Raw genomic sequence first — 15,271 nt, 5'->3', positions numbered from 1 at the left:
ACCGATGTTGAAACAAACCTATCTATGTATTTTTGTTTATATAAACCTTACTATTCGTACATAGTAGAACTATATAACATATACATAGTAACTACTTAGATTAACAATTTAATTGCAATTAGTAACAATTTGTATCATTAATTTATTGACATCGTTACAATATTGCTATCAGTAAAACTAATTTGTCGTAACTTCAGCTGTCAATCCTTGTCACCAATTAAATTAGTTGTCGAACTAATTATTTTAACGGGTCTTCTAATCTGCGGCGATATTTCGGCTGAACAACTGCACGCCGTTTAAAATTCCATATATTTTGCCATAAATATTATACTTTATGGGGCAACTTCACGACACATGTCAAACAAATTGTTGACACATTCACAATGTGACGGAGCCACTTAAATAACAGCGTTTTACCTGAAATAAAACGCTTATTAAATACTTACCTTATTTGAAGCTTACTATTTGAGATAGGCCCTACCTGATTTCCGGCTACATATGTCCTTCTCCTTCACTCTTATACGTCTGTCTCGCTCGCACTATCCCCACCAGGCAGGTCCGAGCTCGGTTGGAGGGTTGAGGACGTTCTCAAATCATTGAGTCGAAAATACCAGGCAGAAATTATTTGTAAGCTTCAAATAAGGTAAGTATTTAATAAGCGTTTTATTTCAGGTAAAACGCTGTTATTAAATTCTTGACCGTTATTTGAAGCTTACTATTTGAGACGTGTTTGTTATCGCCTGGTGGTGGGGACGCCAATGTGAAATAAAAGCCATTTGAAGGATAGTGTGATATTACATAAAAATCAGCTTTAGTATGTGTAAGAAATAAATAACACTTTATATTATGGGATCATACTTTATTTTCTTTACAAACAATCACTAACAAATCTTTACTAACAACATTCCTCTGTTACAAATAATCAATCAATAATCAATGAAAATAATTGGTATTGATAATAATAATAGACTTTAATCAGCTGGATTAAACATTCTGGTAATGCTATTGCTAGCAGAGGCTGGCACTATCTCTCGTCTGTAGAAACGTGTAAAGGTATCTTTAGACTTCCAATTTCCTCTGGACAAAATCTCATCCAGAGGAAAGTTATCAGACCAATTTTTTGAGGATACAGCTGAACGTAAACTTCCCGGTGTAACAGGTATGCCAGCCTCTGTTAGCACGGTTTTAACCCATCCCGCAATCACAGTGCGAGAGGCCGCCTTTGCTTTTCCTCTGATATTGATAAATAAGTTGGGACAGTTAACTGAATCTCGTCTGTCTTTAAGGAGATCAATTAATTTTCTGACCCAAAATACTGGATCCAGATTTTTACAAGTAGTATTAGGTAGTAACCTCCAACCGGATTGCCTATGAGTGTCACTATCGGTTTTAGAGCCAAACATTGGTTTTAAAATAATGTTACTGCCGTCATCGACACAATGATCTGAGTCCACTAGCAGCAATGTCAGGTCATGAACTCGTCTGCCTGAGCACAGGAGGAGGAGTGTTGCTGTATGACGGGAAGCAGCGAAAGGGTTATTTTCATCTACAGTGTTTGAGCTTAAGAAGGAGGTCAGGGTATCTATATTCCAGACTGGAGGCTTATGGGTGACCGGTTTCTTTAAAGCTATTGACTTTAAGACGTGTTTCACCAATGTATGTGAACTAATTTGTCCAGCATCTTCGGCATTGCACAGAGTAGCTACCACTGATTTGTGAAGCAAAATAGTGTTATAAGACAACTTGTTGATAAGATATAGGTCTGCTAGATATCGAGCAACCATGGGCCCTGTAGGGTGAAAGGGGTCCAAATTATACTTTTTTGACCAAGATACCCATCGATCCCATGCGACCTTGTAGGTTTTTAGGGTCGAAGTACGCCACGAAGATCTGAGTAATCGTATTTGATCTTCATTCCAACCCGTTAGACTTTCCGCCCACCCCCACACTTCCAGACCTCGAGCGCCATCTCTTGGACCTTGGGGGGAGGCAGGCCGGTCGTGGTGTCTATTAGATACTCCTTGAGATTGATGATCGACCACGGAGATGCTACTGCTCGGGCTTTGAGATCGGCCCGCCAGAAAACTCGACTCCACCGGGGGACGATTAACAGGTACAGCCCGGTCGCCGAGTTGAGATGGGCCAGCACCTTGGGTATCATATATGGTGGTGGAAACACCCACGCAAGGTGATAGTTCCACTGCCGGGAAAAGGTATTGTGGAATATCGCTTGGGTGTCTGTCAAATCCAGCGACACGTAGTTGGCTACTACGTTGGCCCGACTGGACGCAAATAGATCTATTACCGGGGTGCCAAACTTGTGAAATATCTTCGCCGTGCAAGCAGGTAGAAGATGCCATTCTGGTACTCGTTTGTGTCTGGACAGGTGATCCGCATGTCCATTGTAAATGCCGGGTATATAATTGACTGTCAGGTTTATCTGATGAAGGACCAGTAGGCTGAACACTCTCCGCGTTACATCCATCAGAGGAGGCGATCTTGTGCCGCCTTCGTTCCGCAAGTAGGCCACAACTGTTCGATTGTCGCACTGGAACAGAACAGTAGACATGCACAGTAGAGGACCGTGGGTTTCGAACACCTTTAAGATCGCCAACATCTCTTTGATATTGCAATGTAGATGCTGCTCTTGAGCAGTCCACAAACCTGACACTGCGTAACCGTCCACCTGGGCTCCCCAGGCTAGATCGGAAGCGTCTGTGGTCACGAAATATGTTGGTGGTGGGAGATGGATTGCAGATGCCTGGTGACAGTTGTGAAGCCACCACCGAAGCTCTTCTAGAACATCGTCTGGTAAGCGGATCGCCTTCCTGACTGGAATCTTTAGAGATGCATTTAGGAGGCTGAGCAGAGAGCGGTGATGTAGTCTGCCCTGTGGCACAGCAAAACTCGCAAAGTTTAGAAGGCCCACTAGGCTTTGTAATTCTTGCAGACAGGCCTTGCCCAAGTTCAGCATTGCAGAGACCTTGTGTATAAGATCTTTGGTCTTGTCTTGCGGAAGAGATTTTTCGTTGTCCCAGGGATTCCAGTGAATTCCCAGGTACACAAGACTCTTTTGCGGGGATACAACGGATTTCTTTAGGTTTACCTGCCACCCTAGATATTCTAGACGGTTCAGAAGTATGTGAACATGAGATTGCAGAGTGTCCTTGTCCTGGTGAGCTACCAGGAAGTCGTCTAAATATACAATTATGCGCAGATTCTGCTCTCGCAATGTCTGAGCTACCCAGTTGCTTAGGGAAGCAAACACTTTTGGTGCTGTACTGAGGCCGAAGGGTAGGCAGGTCATTTCTAAAAGTTCCCCTTGATAAATGAGGCGCAAAAATCTTCTGTGTGCCGGATATATCGGTAAATGGAAGTATGCCTGCGATAGGTCTACTTTGCAAAGCCAGTCGTCTGGCTGGAGAAAGTCTGGTACACGAAATACATTTATTAGGCTGAAGGGTTCCGTTATTACATAGTCGTTTAAAACTCTTAAGTTGAAAATTGGGCGATCGGATCCAACGCTCTTTGGCACCAGAAACATTGTTGACAGGAAGCTCGGGGAACGCGGCACTGCTTCTAATACCCCTGATCTTTCATCTGACTGATGAGTGCAGACATCGATTTGGACTCCTTTGTGATGTAAGGTCCTTTCCTCAAATTTGGCAGCATTAGAGGTGGTTTTAGAAGAAAGGGTATGCGGTACCCTGTTATTATGCGCAACAGAAAGTTTGGAGCTCCCATTTCCTCCCATCGGTCGTAAAATAGTGCCAGTTGACCCGCCCTGAATTGTATCGAGTCAGTACTTACGGTTTTTGTTCCCAGAGTTGTAGTCAGAGGAGACTCCGGGGCGTTTACGGTTTCCTTTGCCTTGATTCTGCTGTTTGTAGTTTTGGTGGCCACCTCGTGAGCGAAAGGAACCTCTATTGTTACTTGTAGGTGCCGTGCGACGGTCACTCTGATTATTCTGTCGCTGAGGACGATCATGATAGCAGTCCTGCGAGGACTGGCGATATTGATAATGTGGATGAGGCACAAAGGTGCAGCATCCATGGCTGGTACCCTGCGAGGGTCCATGATAAAGAGCCGACCCCTGCGGGGGGTGGCGAGCAGCTTTATTCGGTCCTGCTTGAGAAGCGGAGCCACTTGTAGGTTTGGTTAAAGGAACGAATGCCTTCTTAACTCCACCCATTTTTTCAAGGGCAGCGGTAAACGACTCATTCTCAAATAAATGGCGATCAGATGGTGGGATCTTGCGTAACGTTGCCTTTATTAAAGGATCACGGACGTGATTAGTTATTCCATCTCGGCGCATTTGTAAAATTTCAGCCCTGTGTCCACAGATAAGCTGCAACAAATCTGAAGACACTTTTTGGAAATCACCATTAGAGAAAACCTCCGTGATCTTATCCTGCAAGCTATTAAAATTTAAATCCTGTTCTGCATGAGCCCAGGATAGTAGTTCTGTCAAGGTAGATGATAAGGCCTGCCTCTGTTTCAGCGCACAAAAAGTGAGAGCGGCGTAGGCTTTGTCAGCGTAGGCCAAATGGCGCAACTGATCATATGCACGAATTTCCTCGTTAGCCTCCAGGTCAACAAAACCAGGCGTATGGCAATATGATTTTTGTACTTCAGAATACCTGACCTCACTCCATTCACTTTTATTAAAATATTGTACATCCTGAAGGGCTTTCAATAAATTATCGGGTGCCTTGGGAACCGCAGGTTCTTTCAGTTTTGTTTCAATATCGAAATTGAACGGCAGTTGAACCCGAGTAGGCTCACCTGCGTACGCGTCAATACTATCATTGTATAAGATTCCGCTCACATTGTCATCAATCAACGCGTCATTGTCTACAACTGAAGCGGGCTCCGCACTACCACATGGCACTGATGATGATAAAGTAATTTGATTTCGTAACGCACTCACCTCTCGGAATAACTTTTGCATCTGCCGATTGTCTTTCCGTGATTTGTGACTGTGTTTGCCCCCCTTCTTTTGTGGTGACGGCCACGTTTCTTCTTTCGGTCGGACGAGCTCGCGGAATCCGTGGAATCTGACGAAGAAGGGCTGCTACTAGATGATGAACTCCTACTCACTGACCGTGTACGTTTCCGTGAATTGGACAGAACCGCTTTGGATACACGATCCTGTGCACAGTCATGTCGTGGCTCCTCAACACTTGCGTTGGCACATTCACTATTGTTATTTGATTCGTTCATCCTAAAAGTAAAACACTTTTTTTTTTTTTATAGGTTAGGTATCTGTAAAACACAAAGATTCACAACTAAGACACAGTATAATTATGACACTTTATACTGAGACTAGGAGAAAGGACAATAGGTAAATGTTTCTAAAATAAAGAGAAGCAAGGAAAAATAACGCTAAAATACGTTACATACCTGCGTAATAATTTGAACAAAGTATAATATAAACGTTATATAAATTCGAATTTAAACACGAACGGTAATACCGTTAAAAAATTTTATTAACTTACGCGTAGGTGATACTTCTTTTTACGGTGAAGACAACCGTACTCGCCGGAAAACAAGACGCCAATGATTTGAGAACGTCCTCAACCCTCCAACCGAGCTCGGACCTGCCTGGTGGGGATAGTGCGAGCGAGACAGACGTATAAGAGTGAAGGAGAAGGACATATGTAGCCGGAAATCAGGTAGGGCCTATCTCAAATAGTAAGCTTCAAATAACGGTCAAGAATTTAATAAAAGATTACATTTTCACAAGAGCTTTGCGGTGAGAATTTCTCGTATAAACAAACCTGGCTGAGTTATTCCGATATTTTCCTATTGGTAGATCTACGAATGTATTGGGGCAACATTTTATTCACAACTTACTAATCCCTACTTAATGAGAAATGTTGAAATGAAACAGTGGAGCTGCGGATACGTAGTTTACCGGCGCTTCGGCCCAAAAAGCAGCAGTAGGAACGGGGTGCTTTTTAGTCAATAAGAGTCTGACTCTCCCTTTTGCCTCACCCAGTGTTAGAGAATTCATTGAATTGAAAAAAAAGACAAAACTAAAAAGTTTAACTCTGATTTAATTTCTTATTCAATTTTAAAATAAGTACATCACATTGCAGTATAGAAACATACATAGCTCACTAGTCACTACTCACTGCTCAGCAAATCAATCACGTTTTTTACCCATTCCAAAGCCATATCTCCTGAATCAGCAGTAGGTACCAACTGACATTTCAATGACAATAAATTGGTTCAGCAGTGGACAGTGCAGCTGCTGGGACACGTGCGATGGTCACGACCACCGAGACATGGGTCCCTCACGGATTTCTGATATCACGACAACCAACACTCGTTAGTATGCTACAGTTGTTTTACTTTTTTAAAAGATATATCAAGCCTTCTGATCTCAAGTAATAAAACAGTCAAGACACAGCTTTACCTCACGCATGACGTATGTGGCCACTAAATAAACATTTTCTAAAAGGGTTCTTGTTATTATGGAATTAGTTTACATTTTATTTGCTCCCAAATGGTCAAAGATGATAAAAAAATATGTAGATATAAACGACCCCACAGTTCTCTTCGGATGGATAAACTCGTTTACTTGATTACTTTCATCACTCCAGACGCAACAACAATTTTGCAAAAGTATCACACTTCGCTATCATTAGGTACGGACTACATTTATACAGTGCGCGGGCGCAGGTCGGAGGTTGGGGCCGCGTGGCGCCTACGTCATTCCATCAACTTGCTAATTCATGCCGGTCCGGCCAGCTGGCCGCGCGCAAAACAACCGTGGCCCTTTTTTATCCGGAATAATACACAGATTTGAATTTCACACCTATTCACACACGCTACATTTACATACATTTGCCACCTGACGAAAAATTTATTTATAATATTCAATCTTATTATGAGATCAAAACGAAAAACATTCCCAAGAAATTTAAATCACAGTTTAAACATGGTAATTAAATGTAAAGTAAAAAGTACAAACATGAGAATTTGCGTACAAAAACAAAACGTGGAAATGTCAATCATAAATTATTTATTCCTAACAGTATAGTATTAAGCAGGGTACTCCCTGTGTCCGAATACTAACCGGACGACATTAGGGGAACGTGACTTATTTAAACGAGTATTATTTTCAGGCGTCAAAATTAAATAGTGAATGACTAAGAATATTTGAGTCTGGAAAACAAATAAAGTGAGAGCAGCAGCTGTTTACAAACATTGACAGAAAGGCCGAGGGCTGCGCCTGCGCCGCTTCAGGTGGCGTGTGGCTGACACCCCTAACAGTAAGCAGAAGCACTATTTATACTCAGCGCATGTCATACCGTGATGTTGTGCAGCGATTATTTGTTACCCTGCAGCGGCTGCAGCACTCCTGATGGAAGTCTAAATAGGTGCCAAGTGTTGAACGCGTCTCACTTACTAATGAAACGAAAATTAACATTTACATTTTTCACTGTGGTAACGCGGTAAAATAAATGTCTATGTAACAAACCATGGGATTAAATTGAATTTTGCACTTGTTACCAACAATAGGTACGTATTAAAAATCATATCAAATCATAAGCTGATATTCAAATAATATGTCCAGTAATAAGGTTGTCTGTAAGAGACCGCTTTTTAGTTATAAGATCGCCCTATATTAATTTCTAGAGTTTTCTAATCTAATCTAGTCATTAAGTATTTGCTCAAAATCTAAACACCGAAAACCTGAATATTCCTGCATATACATTCTATCTATAAACGCTTGTACGATTTACCTAGTAAAATCATGACCATATCAAAGCCGACCATGAACTCGAAATACCTCGCCAGCTTATACAGAGTGGCTAGTTAATTTGCACGCCATCAGACCATGGTCCGGAAGCACGTTTCCTCCTTTGCATACAACAATGGTGGATCATTGTCCAGTTGGCAGATTGCGTCACTCATCGACACGGTTTTTTCTTTGTCACAGGTGTACAGGAACTTGAAGCTTTGAACTTTAATTCAGTGTACTTACAGTTTATTTTCCTACTTTTAACTTTGATTTAAGCAGGAGTTAAGGTATTTGGTAAGGTTTCATAAAATTCCTTTGTTTTACGCATTTTCTTGCATGTAATGCCTAGTTTGCTAATTTCTTATCTAGTATAGACCTATCCTTTTAAGGCCATTGTTGAGCTTACCGCTGATAACTCCCGTGAAAGACTGCGTAATCGTTGCTGATGTGATTCGCTAATCAGATTATCGAGTTTGTTAAAGAATATTTGAAATAAATTAAATTGAATAAGTAGTATAAGACATTTTTCCACCATCAACCAGTTTCCTGTCGAAGAAGCTATTTACTTTTCGCCACATATACGTTGTATTGTGGTGATTTCAAGGCATGTAAACTTATTGCCATACATCGGCTTTACAAAAATAATTTCGCTATTAAAAATACATAATTGTAATACTTTGTCTGTCTTGTCATTTAAACCTGAGATCTTCTAATTCGTTTCGCAATCACACGATTGCCTAGCACGTTGGCCGATGGTTGGTAGCTGGTATTATATAGTACATATGTGATAAAAATATTACAATTATACATATGGTAGCGTACAATTGAAACCAGTCTATTGTTAGCATCTGTTAGAATTGCCAGTTTACAGTCGGCGAGCACAAAGGGTCGAGTATCTCGCGATCAAGCGACGCCATTGTCTCCAACGCGATGCGCATGCGCTATCTACGATTGCTTGTTACTCAACGTGACGTAGATCGCGAGATATCGCCGGTGACGTCATTATTATCCAATGCGATTTTTCAATGAAGCTTTCGACATAATACAATTGAATTAGATACGGTGTGAATGAATTATGGATAATGTCTTGTTATTTGTGATTCAAGGATCGTGCAATTGACACAAATTCGGTTTTTCTTCTGAAACTAGTACATCTGTAAAGCAAAATGAAGTTCTTCGTCTTGGTTTCAGTATCACTAGTAAAAAACATTTACATTTATACCTATGTAGAAAAAATCACAGTAAATAAGTTCTCGGGAAATGAAAAGTATTAGTCCAGTCAAATAAGGTTAAATTAGGTAAGAATCTCGGAATGCGAGATACCCAGCTGTAATTTTGTATATACTTGTATATTGACCCCCTAAAACTTGTCTCAAAACCTACATATGGTAGGGTGTAAGCAACCCTTAAAATTCAGGGCCAAAGGGCCCTTAAATCGATTTTTTTGCGGTTTTTTTGAAATATCTCATTTCCTATGGGTTTTTGGTAATTGTATTCAATAGCAATATTGTAGCATACAAAATTCTCTACAACTTTTGTGTAAACTTTTTTTTATACGGTGAACCGTTTTCGAGATAGAGGGCGGAGAGCGTGCGGTCACTGCATCTCTTAAAAAAATTTTTTTTTCGTCTCACCTATCCGTGATGGTTGTCTATAGATAGGACATTAAAAAATACGTCATGGTTCCTAAAACCATTTTTCGTCAAAATCAATCGTTTGAAAGATAGACGCTTCCAAAGTGGAAAAATGAGGTCTATAGAATGTGTCCTGCCCTCTAACTTTTAAAATAAGTGAGTAAGAAAACTAAAACAAATATATGCTGTAGATTTTAATGGAAACTTTCAATGAAAATTGGTTTGAACGAGATATCATAATTAGTTTTTAAGAATTGATTAAAAGAATTGAGAAAGTGGAAAATTAAGTGTGTTTTATTAAAAATGTATCAATTCTTAAAAACTAATTATGATATCTCGTTCAAACCAATTTTCGTTGAAAGTTTTCATTAAAATCTACAGCATATATTTTGTTTAGTTTTCTTACTAACTTATTTTAAAAGTTAGGGGCAGGACACATTCGATAGACCTCATTTTTCCACTTTGGAAGCGTCTATCTTTCAAACAATTGATTTTGACGAAAAATGGTTTTAGGAACCATGATGTATTTTTTTATGTCCTATCCATAGACAACCATCACGGATAGGTTAGACGAAAAAAATATTTTGAAGAGATGCAGTGACCGCGCTCTCTCCGCCCTCTATCTCGAATACGGTTCACCGTATAAAAAAGTTTATACAAAAGTTGTAGAGAATTTTGTATGCTACAATATTGCTATTAAATACAATTACCAAAAACCCATAGGAAATGAGATATTTCGAAAAAACCGCAAAAAAACGATTTTTGGGCCCTTTGACCCTGAATTTTAAGGGTTGCTTACACCCTACCATATGTAGGTTTTGAGACAAGTTTTAGGGGGTCAAAATACAAGTATATACAAAATTACAGCTGGGTATCTCGAATTCCTAGGTAAATTCCTAAATTGACTGGACTATATGCGGTTTTTTCAACAAACGCTTTTCCTTTAACTATTTTTTTTATTAGTTAGAACATAGAAAATATTTTATTTGGTGATTCGTTTTACAAGGCTATTTAATTTATTCAGTTTTCTTGTTGAATCCGCCTATAGTAATTTTACCAACGTATCTTTGGATTATTTGTTTTGTTCAAAGATTTCAAATCACATTGAAGTTTATTATTCATACAACCTGAAACAACATAATAGTTAGTGAATCAAAGCAAACACTAGACAGAGCTCGTATGTTCGGAGTGTGAGCACATGTGATCATCAATCTGTACAGCACGTGGCTCCACAGCGGTGTCGCTGTCGCCGCCTGCGCCTGGCGCAGCTCAATGCGCCCTTGTCTTGCGCACGCACATGCGATGCCCACATGCGCCAATATTTTGGTACTTCTCAATCATAAGAACATTCGTGAATACATGCTCCTCACTCTAAAACAAACGCTACACGCTAATATTATTTACGACCAACATTCAAATCGTTTGCGGTATAAATCTCAAGAACCATTAACTTTTTAACTGCGTGCATGATGAATCATAAGGCTGTCAAACAAATACCTCGGTATATGGGCGGTCTAGTCATAGAAGTGTTAACTTACTTGAGTACGTAGTAAAACAAGGATGTACGCACATTAAATAAAGAAACACGTTAGCATTTACATGATTAGTGTTTGGCTGCGGTAAACAATGATGTCAGAAGTCATTGGTATAAAACATATAAAAAGTATAATTGGCGAATCACGACACTCTTATGCAAACTGGACACGCAGCCGACTCGAAGCCAGCTCCGTCCGGCCGGATGTAAATCTATATTATCATATACTAAATGAATTATTATTTTTAACGACACCCATAAATACTTCTCATTAAAATACAGATGTCATACGAAGTGTTCACGTTAAAACAGACGTGTAGGTAACTAATAAAAATTCCAAACCGAACAATTCAATCTCAGGTTGCTAATTTATTAGCATCAACCTTTTTTGTTCTATAAATCCATCGACATTTAGAATCAGGTGTTGTTGATAATAAAGACTGCGCATTTGAATTATGATGTTAATGAGGCTAATAAGGATCCATATTAAATATTAAGTTATGCAACAAAAATGCAAATTGAGTGCAGCTCTCATAATATTGCAGATGTGAAAGTATCTTGTCTAGTGACACGTTAGAAGTCTATTTAAAACGTGTAAAAACTGTCGAGTTTGTCACGGCGATACGTCCAGTCCCGCGATATTGAGTTTCGGGCTGTCGCTCGCTCACCCGCTGTCTCGACAACGCCAATTCCGACATTTTTAGGTGAAGTCGAAATATGATTGGGTTATTTATACGTGGCCGGCGACACTTCAGCTATTCTTCATAATTAGTTGGAAAATTTATTCACTGGAAAGCGTTTTACATTTAAATATCTGGTTCGGAATTCAAAGAATGAACATTAATAACAAAACCAATTTAATTTTGTAATGTATTGCACAACATAACTCATATTTTTTGACAATTTTGTAAATGTCGCCGTTTCTTTATTTATATTGAAAGCAACAAAAGACAGAATTCAGACCGATTAGTCATGTGGGAACAATTTGAAGTACTTACAATTTGGAAATTACTGGAAGTCAAAAGTTTTAACGAGCCGCCCCTCGTCACCATGTGCAAAGCAGATTCTCCGTGTTCCATGACGATTACCCAAAATCCTGCAGTCCACATGGACGTGAGAACCAAAGAAACATTTGTTGGTGAAAGAAAGAACCGTTTATATATTTTTACGATACGCACCCACTACTGTAACATATGGGGGATTTGTAGGGGCCTTATTGGGCATTTCCAATTGTTTTACAAATAACCGCTTGTAAAGTCAGATGGCTTTATTGCTAAACATCTGCTTTCTCGAAATGGAAAAATCTTTGTTTTGTTGTTCTGTATTTTTTAAATGTTATTACAGATCAGAATATTTAAGATTTTAGCTGAGAATGATTTCGAAAGTATTTTTGTGTGGGGCATAAACATCTGGGAGCCTCCTAGTGTTGAATATTGGGATATAATAAGTTGTATGTTTTATTCTCGAACGAATACATATAGAAGTGTGCCACCTGGGTAGTGGATAGCTGCGTAGGCTCCAGATGATACACGCACACGTGCTCGCAGCTGTACGCTCTGAACATCGCACGTGTGGGACAACGTATCCTTGAATTTATGCGCTACAATACTGCTCTATTGATCAAATGCTTTATTGTTCACCAAAAGATTATCTATCTTCAAGTTGCAGTTGGTAATCGCCTTAGTTAAATCTTGTACTATCCGTAAAAATGACTCAGAAACTGAATGATTCATTCATACGTTGCCTTCAGTGTACAGTTTCTTTGATATTTATTGTAAGGTTTTTGTTTTGGAGGTGAATTGATAAATCATTAGTCAGTTCTAGTAGGTAAACATGTGCATTAGAGAAAGGGTTACAAGTCAGCGTCTGAATGTAATCGACGACTTGATAATTTACTATAGAACATTACCTATGCTCTTGCAGTAGTGGCCGTAACTAGCGCATTTCCTTATTATGCTCAATATACTATTTGAAATCCACAGCCATGTTAGTTGCACAGTTACATTACTCTACATAGAGGTACGACTTTATAATTATTACATACTTTTAACTTTAAACTTTTAGGTATATTAAGAATCCGGAGCTACGAACTATCTAGCGGGTTTACCGGGGCTCCGGCTCGAAAATCAGTAGGAATGGGGTGGTTTTAGTCAGGTCTAACACTCCCTCTTGATTCACCTAGGCGGGAGAAACCATTGGATGATTATCTCCCTTCAAAAAAAGGTATATTAAACAAGGTGTCAAATACCAGACACAATTCTACAAAACGCTAAGGATTTTGCTGATATAATACTTTTTCGACTCGGAAACCAAATCAGTATAGGTTTAGCACATTATTAAAAGAATCGTATATCCTTCGTATGACAAACAGTGATACCTAATCAAAATAGAAGCAAAAAAGAGCTTAAACATAAATCCCGGATACCTCCAATATTCCATATTACTATTCATAGACCAGATAATAGTGTAATCAATATTTTCCGGATTAACGACGGACATATTTGTAATTAGGGACGAGTTTCACTTGCACTGATTGATAACGTTTGGAGTACTGGTTCAACACAAATTACGGCAGCGTATCGACAGTTGCGGCTCTTATTACGTAGATAAGTTATCACAGCACATCTGTCGACTCTGCTCACGGTAGGATAAAGGCAATGTATGCGATTTGGATGCGTCATGCTACTTACTTTATGCCATGTGTCATGTACAGAGCGATCCTTCTACGGCAGTTCAGTCACCTCGTGTTTTCCGTTAAGTAATGTCTTGATTGCATATTGTGTTAATTAACCTGAGGTGAGGAAATTATCTGGAGTTAAAACATACTTATTCACTTTGCAATCCTTTTTAAATCAATAGTATCTAAATATGTATGTTAGTTTGCAGCTGAAATTCGTAAGCACTAATAGTAGCGAGTTTCAGTATCAGATTTGATTCCCGCACGGAGCAACTCTTTGTGTGCTCCACAAATTGTTATTTCGAGTCTTAGTGTCATGTGTACGTGAACTTGTATGTCTGTAAATGCACCCATGACACAGGAGGATAAATAGAAACTTAGACTGGTGCAACGTTTAAAAAAACTCAAAACTTAGGTAGGTATGTCATATTGTTTAAAAAGGAAATATTTTTTCTGAAAACGTTTTCGAGTTTTGATTATTACTGCCAAAGTACTTAATAACCATTTCAATTATCATCATAATAAAGTTCATTGATCGATTAAAATCCATTTATTAATACCATATAACTTATAAAATCAACAGCCATTAAAATACCATAATCTAATAAAGTACTATAAGACTACAAATAAAATATTACCTACAATTGTTTCAATTGGCTTATCGACCGCCTACAAAAGTTCGCAGAAAAAAATAACATAATTAAACAGGTGCAGGCAATGATGACACAATTGGTACCTAATTTGTACCGAAGCACTACCTACACGTGGTTTTGTAGATAAGATTCACTCATTTGATAAGGTATTATCTTAAGCCGTACCAACAATAGGCACAATAAACTGTGCACCTGAATGTACTGGAGAATTCGGGTCGTACAGTCGCATGGTACGATGGCTTCCACGTCATACTACGCATTTCGTTTTACCTACCCATGAGTATTTTTTGTGAAAAACAGATTAAGTAAATGTATAATAATATAATTGCGTTTTACTATGTTAGCTCTTATCATTAGAACTTGAGGTGGGATATACGGCTGAGAAATACCGGAAACGCATACACATAAGTAAACATGGTAAATATTCCGTCTAAAGTTTCGTCTAATAATAGTGTTAGTGACTATGTCAGTGTCATGTGTCATGTTAAAAACTTATGTTAGCTCTTGTTATCTGAAAACGAGCAACTCGACTAGTTTCAAGCTATGCTAAGGGCCCATAGTCATGATCGGCATGTGTGATCACCAAAGTTACTTTTCGTACGTGAATAATTCGTACAACAGAATTAATATACGTGTTCCTGCCATTACGCCTAAAATGTGTATCAGAAAAATGGAACCTACTACATAAATTATTATCTATCTACGCATTAAGTATGAGACGTGATTGATAAATATCATTGAACTTTTTCATTAATGCCTAAAGCTAAGTAACGCATATGATATTTTTAATATTGTGCAATAGTCGGCAGACATTAAAAGAAAATTAATTTAACATTAGATAACACATACATATAAAAGTGTCGATAAAAATATATTTTCATAATTTTAACGGAGATGCAGGATATGTTTTATGTAGTATCTATAGGAAAATATTGCTAGTCCTTTTTGAAGTAGAAATAATATTGAATTTTAAGTGATTCTAGTACCTATATACCTGTATCTATCATCTCTTCTCGTCTC

General features: G+C 38.8%; 1 protein-coding gene across 1 annotated transcript; it reads right to left on the bottom strand.

Annotated features, from left to right (window-relative positions):
- Positions 1-588: 588 nt before the first annotated feature.
- LOC126910659 (uncharacterized) lies at positions 589-2,704 on the bottom strand. The gene has a single exon (XM_050693391.1). The coding sequence runs from the start codon at positions 2,358-2,360 to the stop codon at positions 972-974; it is 1,389 nt and encodes a 462-aa protein (XP_050549348.1). The 5' UTR covers positions 2,361-2,704; the 3' UTR covers positions 589-971.
- Between the last annotated feature and the right edge of the window lie 12,567 nt (positions 2,705-15,271).

Source organism: Spodoptera frugiperda, chromosome 4, assembly GCF_023101765.2.
Source record: "Spodoptera frugiperda isolate SF20-4 chromosome 4, AGI-APGP_CSIRO_Sfru_2.0, whole genome shotgun sequence".
NCBI classification, from domain to species: Eukaryota; Metazoa; Arthropoda; class Insecta; order Lepidoptera; family Noctuidae; genus Spodoptera; species Spodoptera frugiperda.
This window is presented reverse-complemented; position numbering and strand designations above follow the sequence as displayed.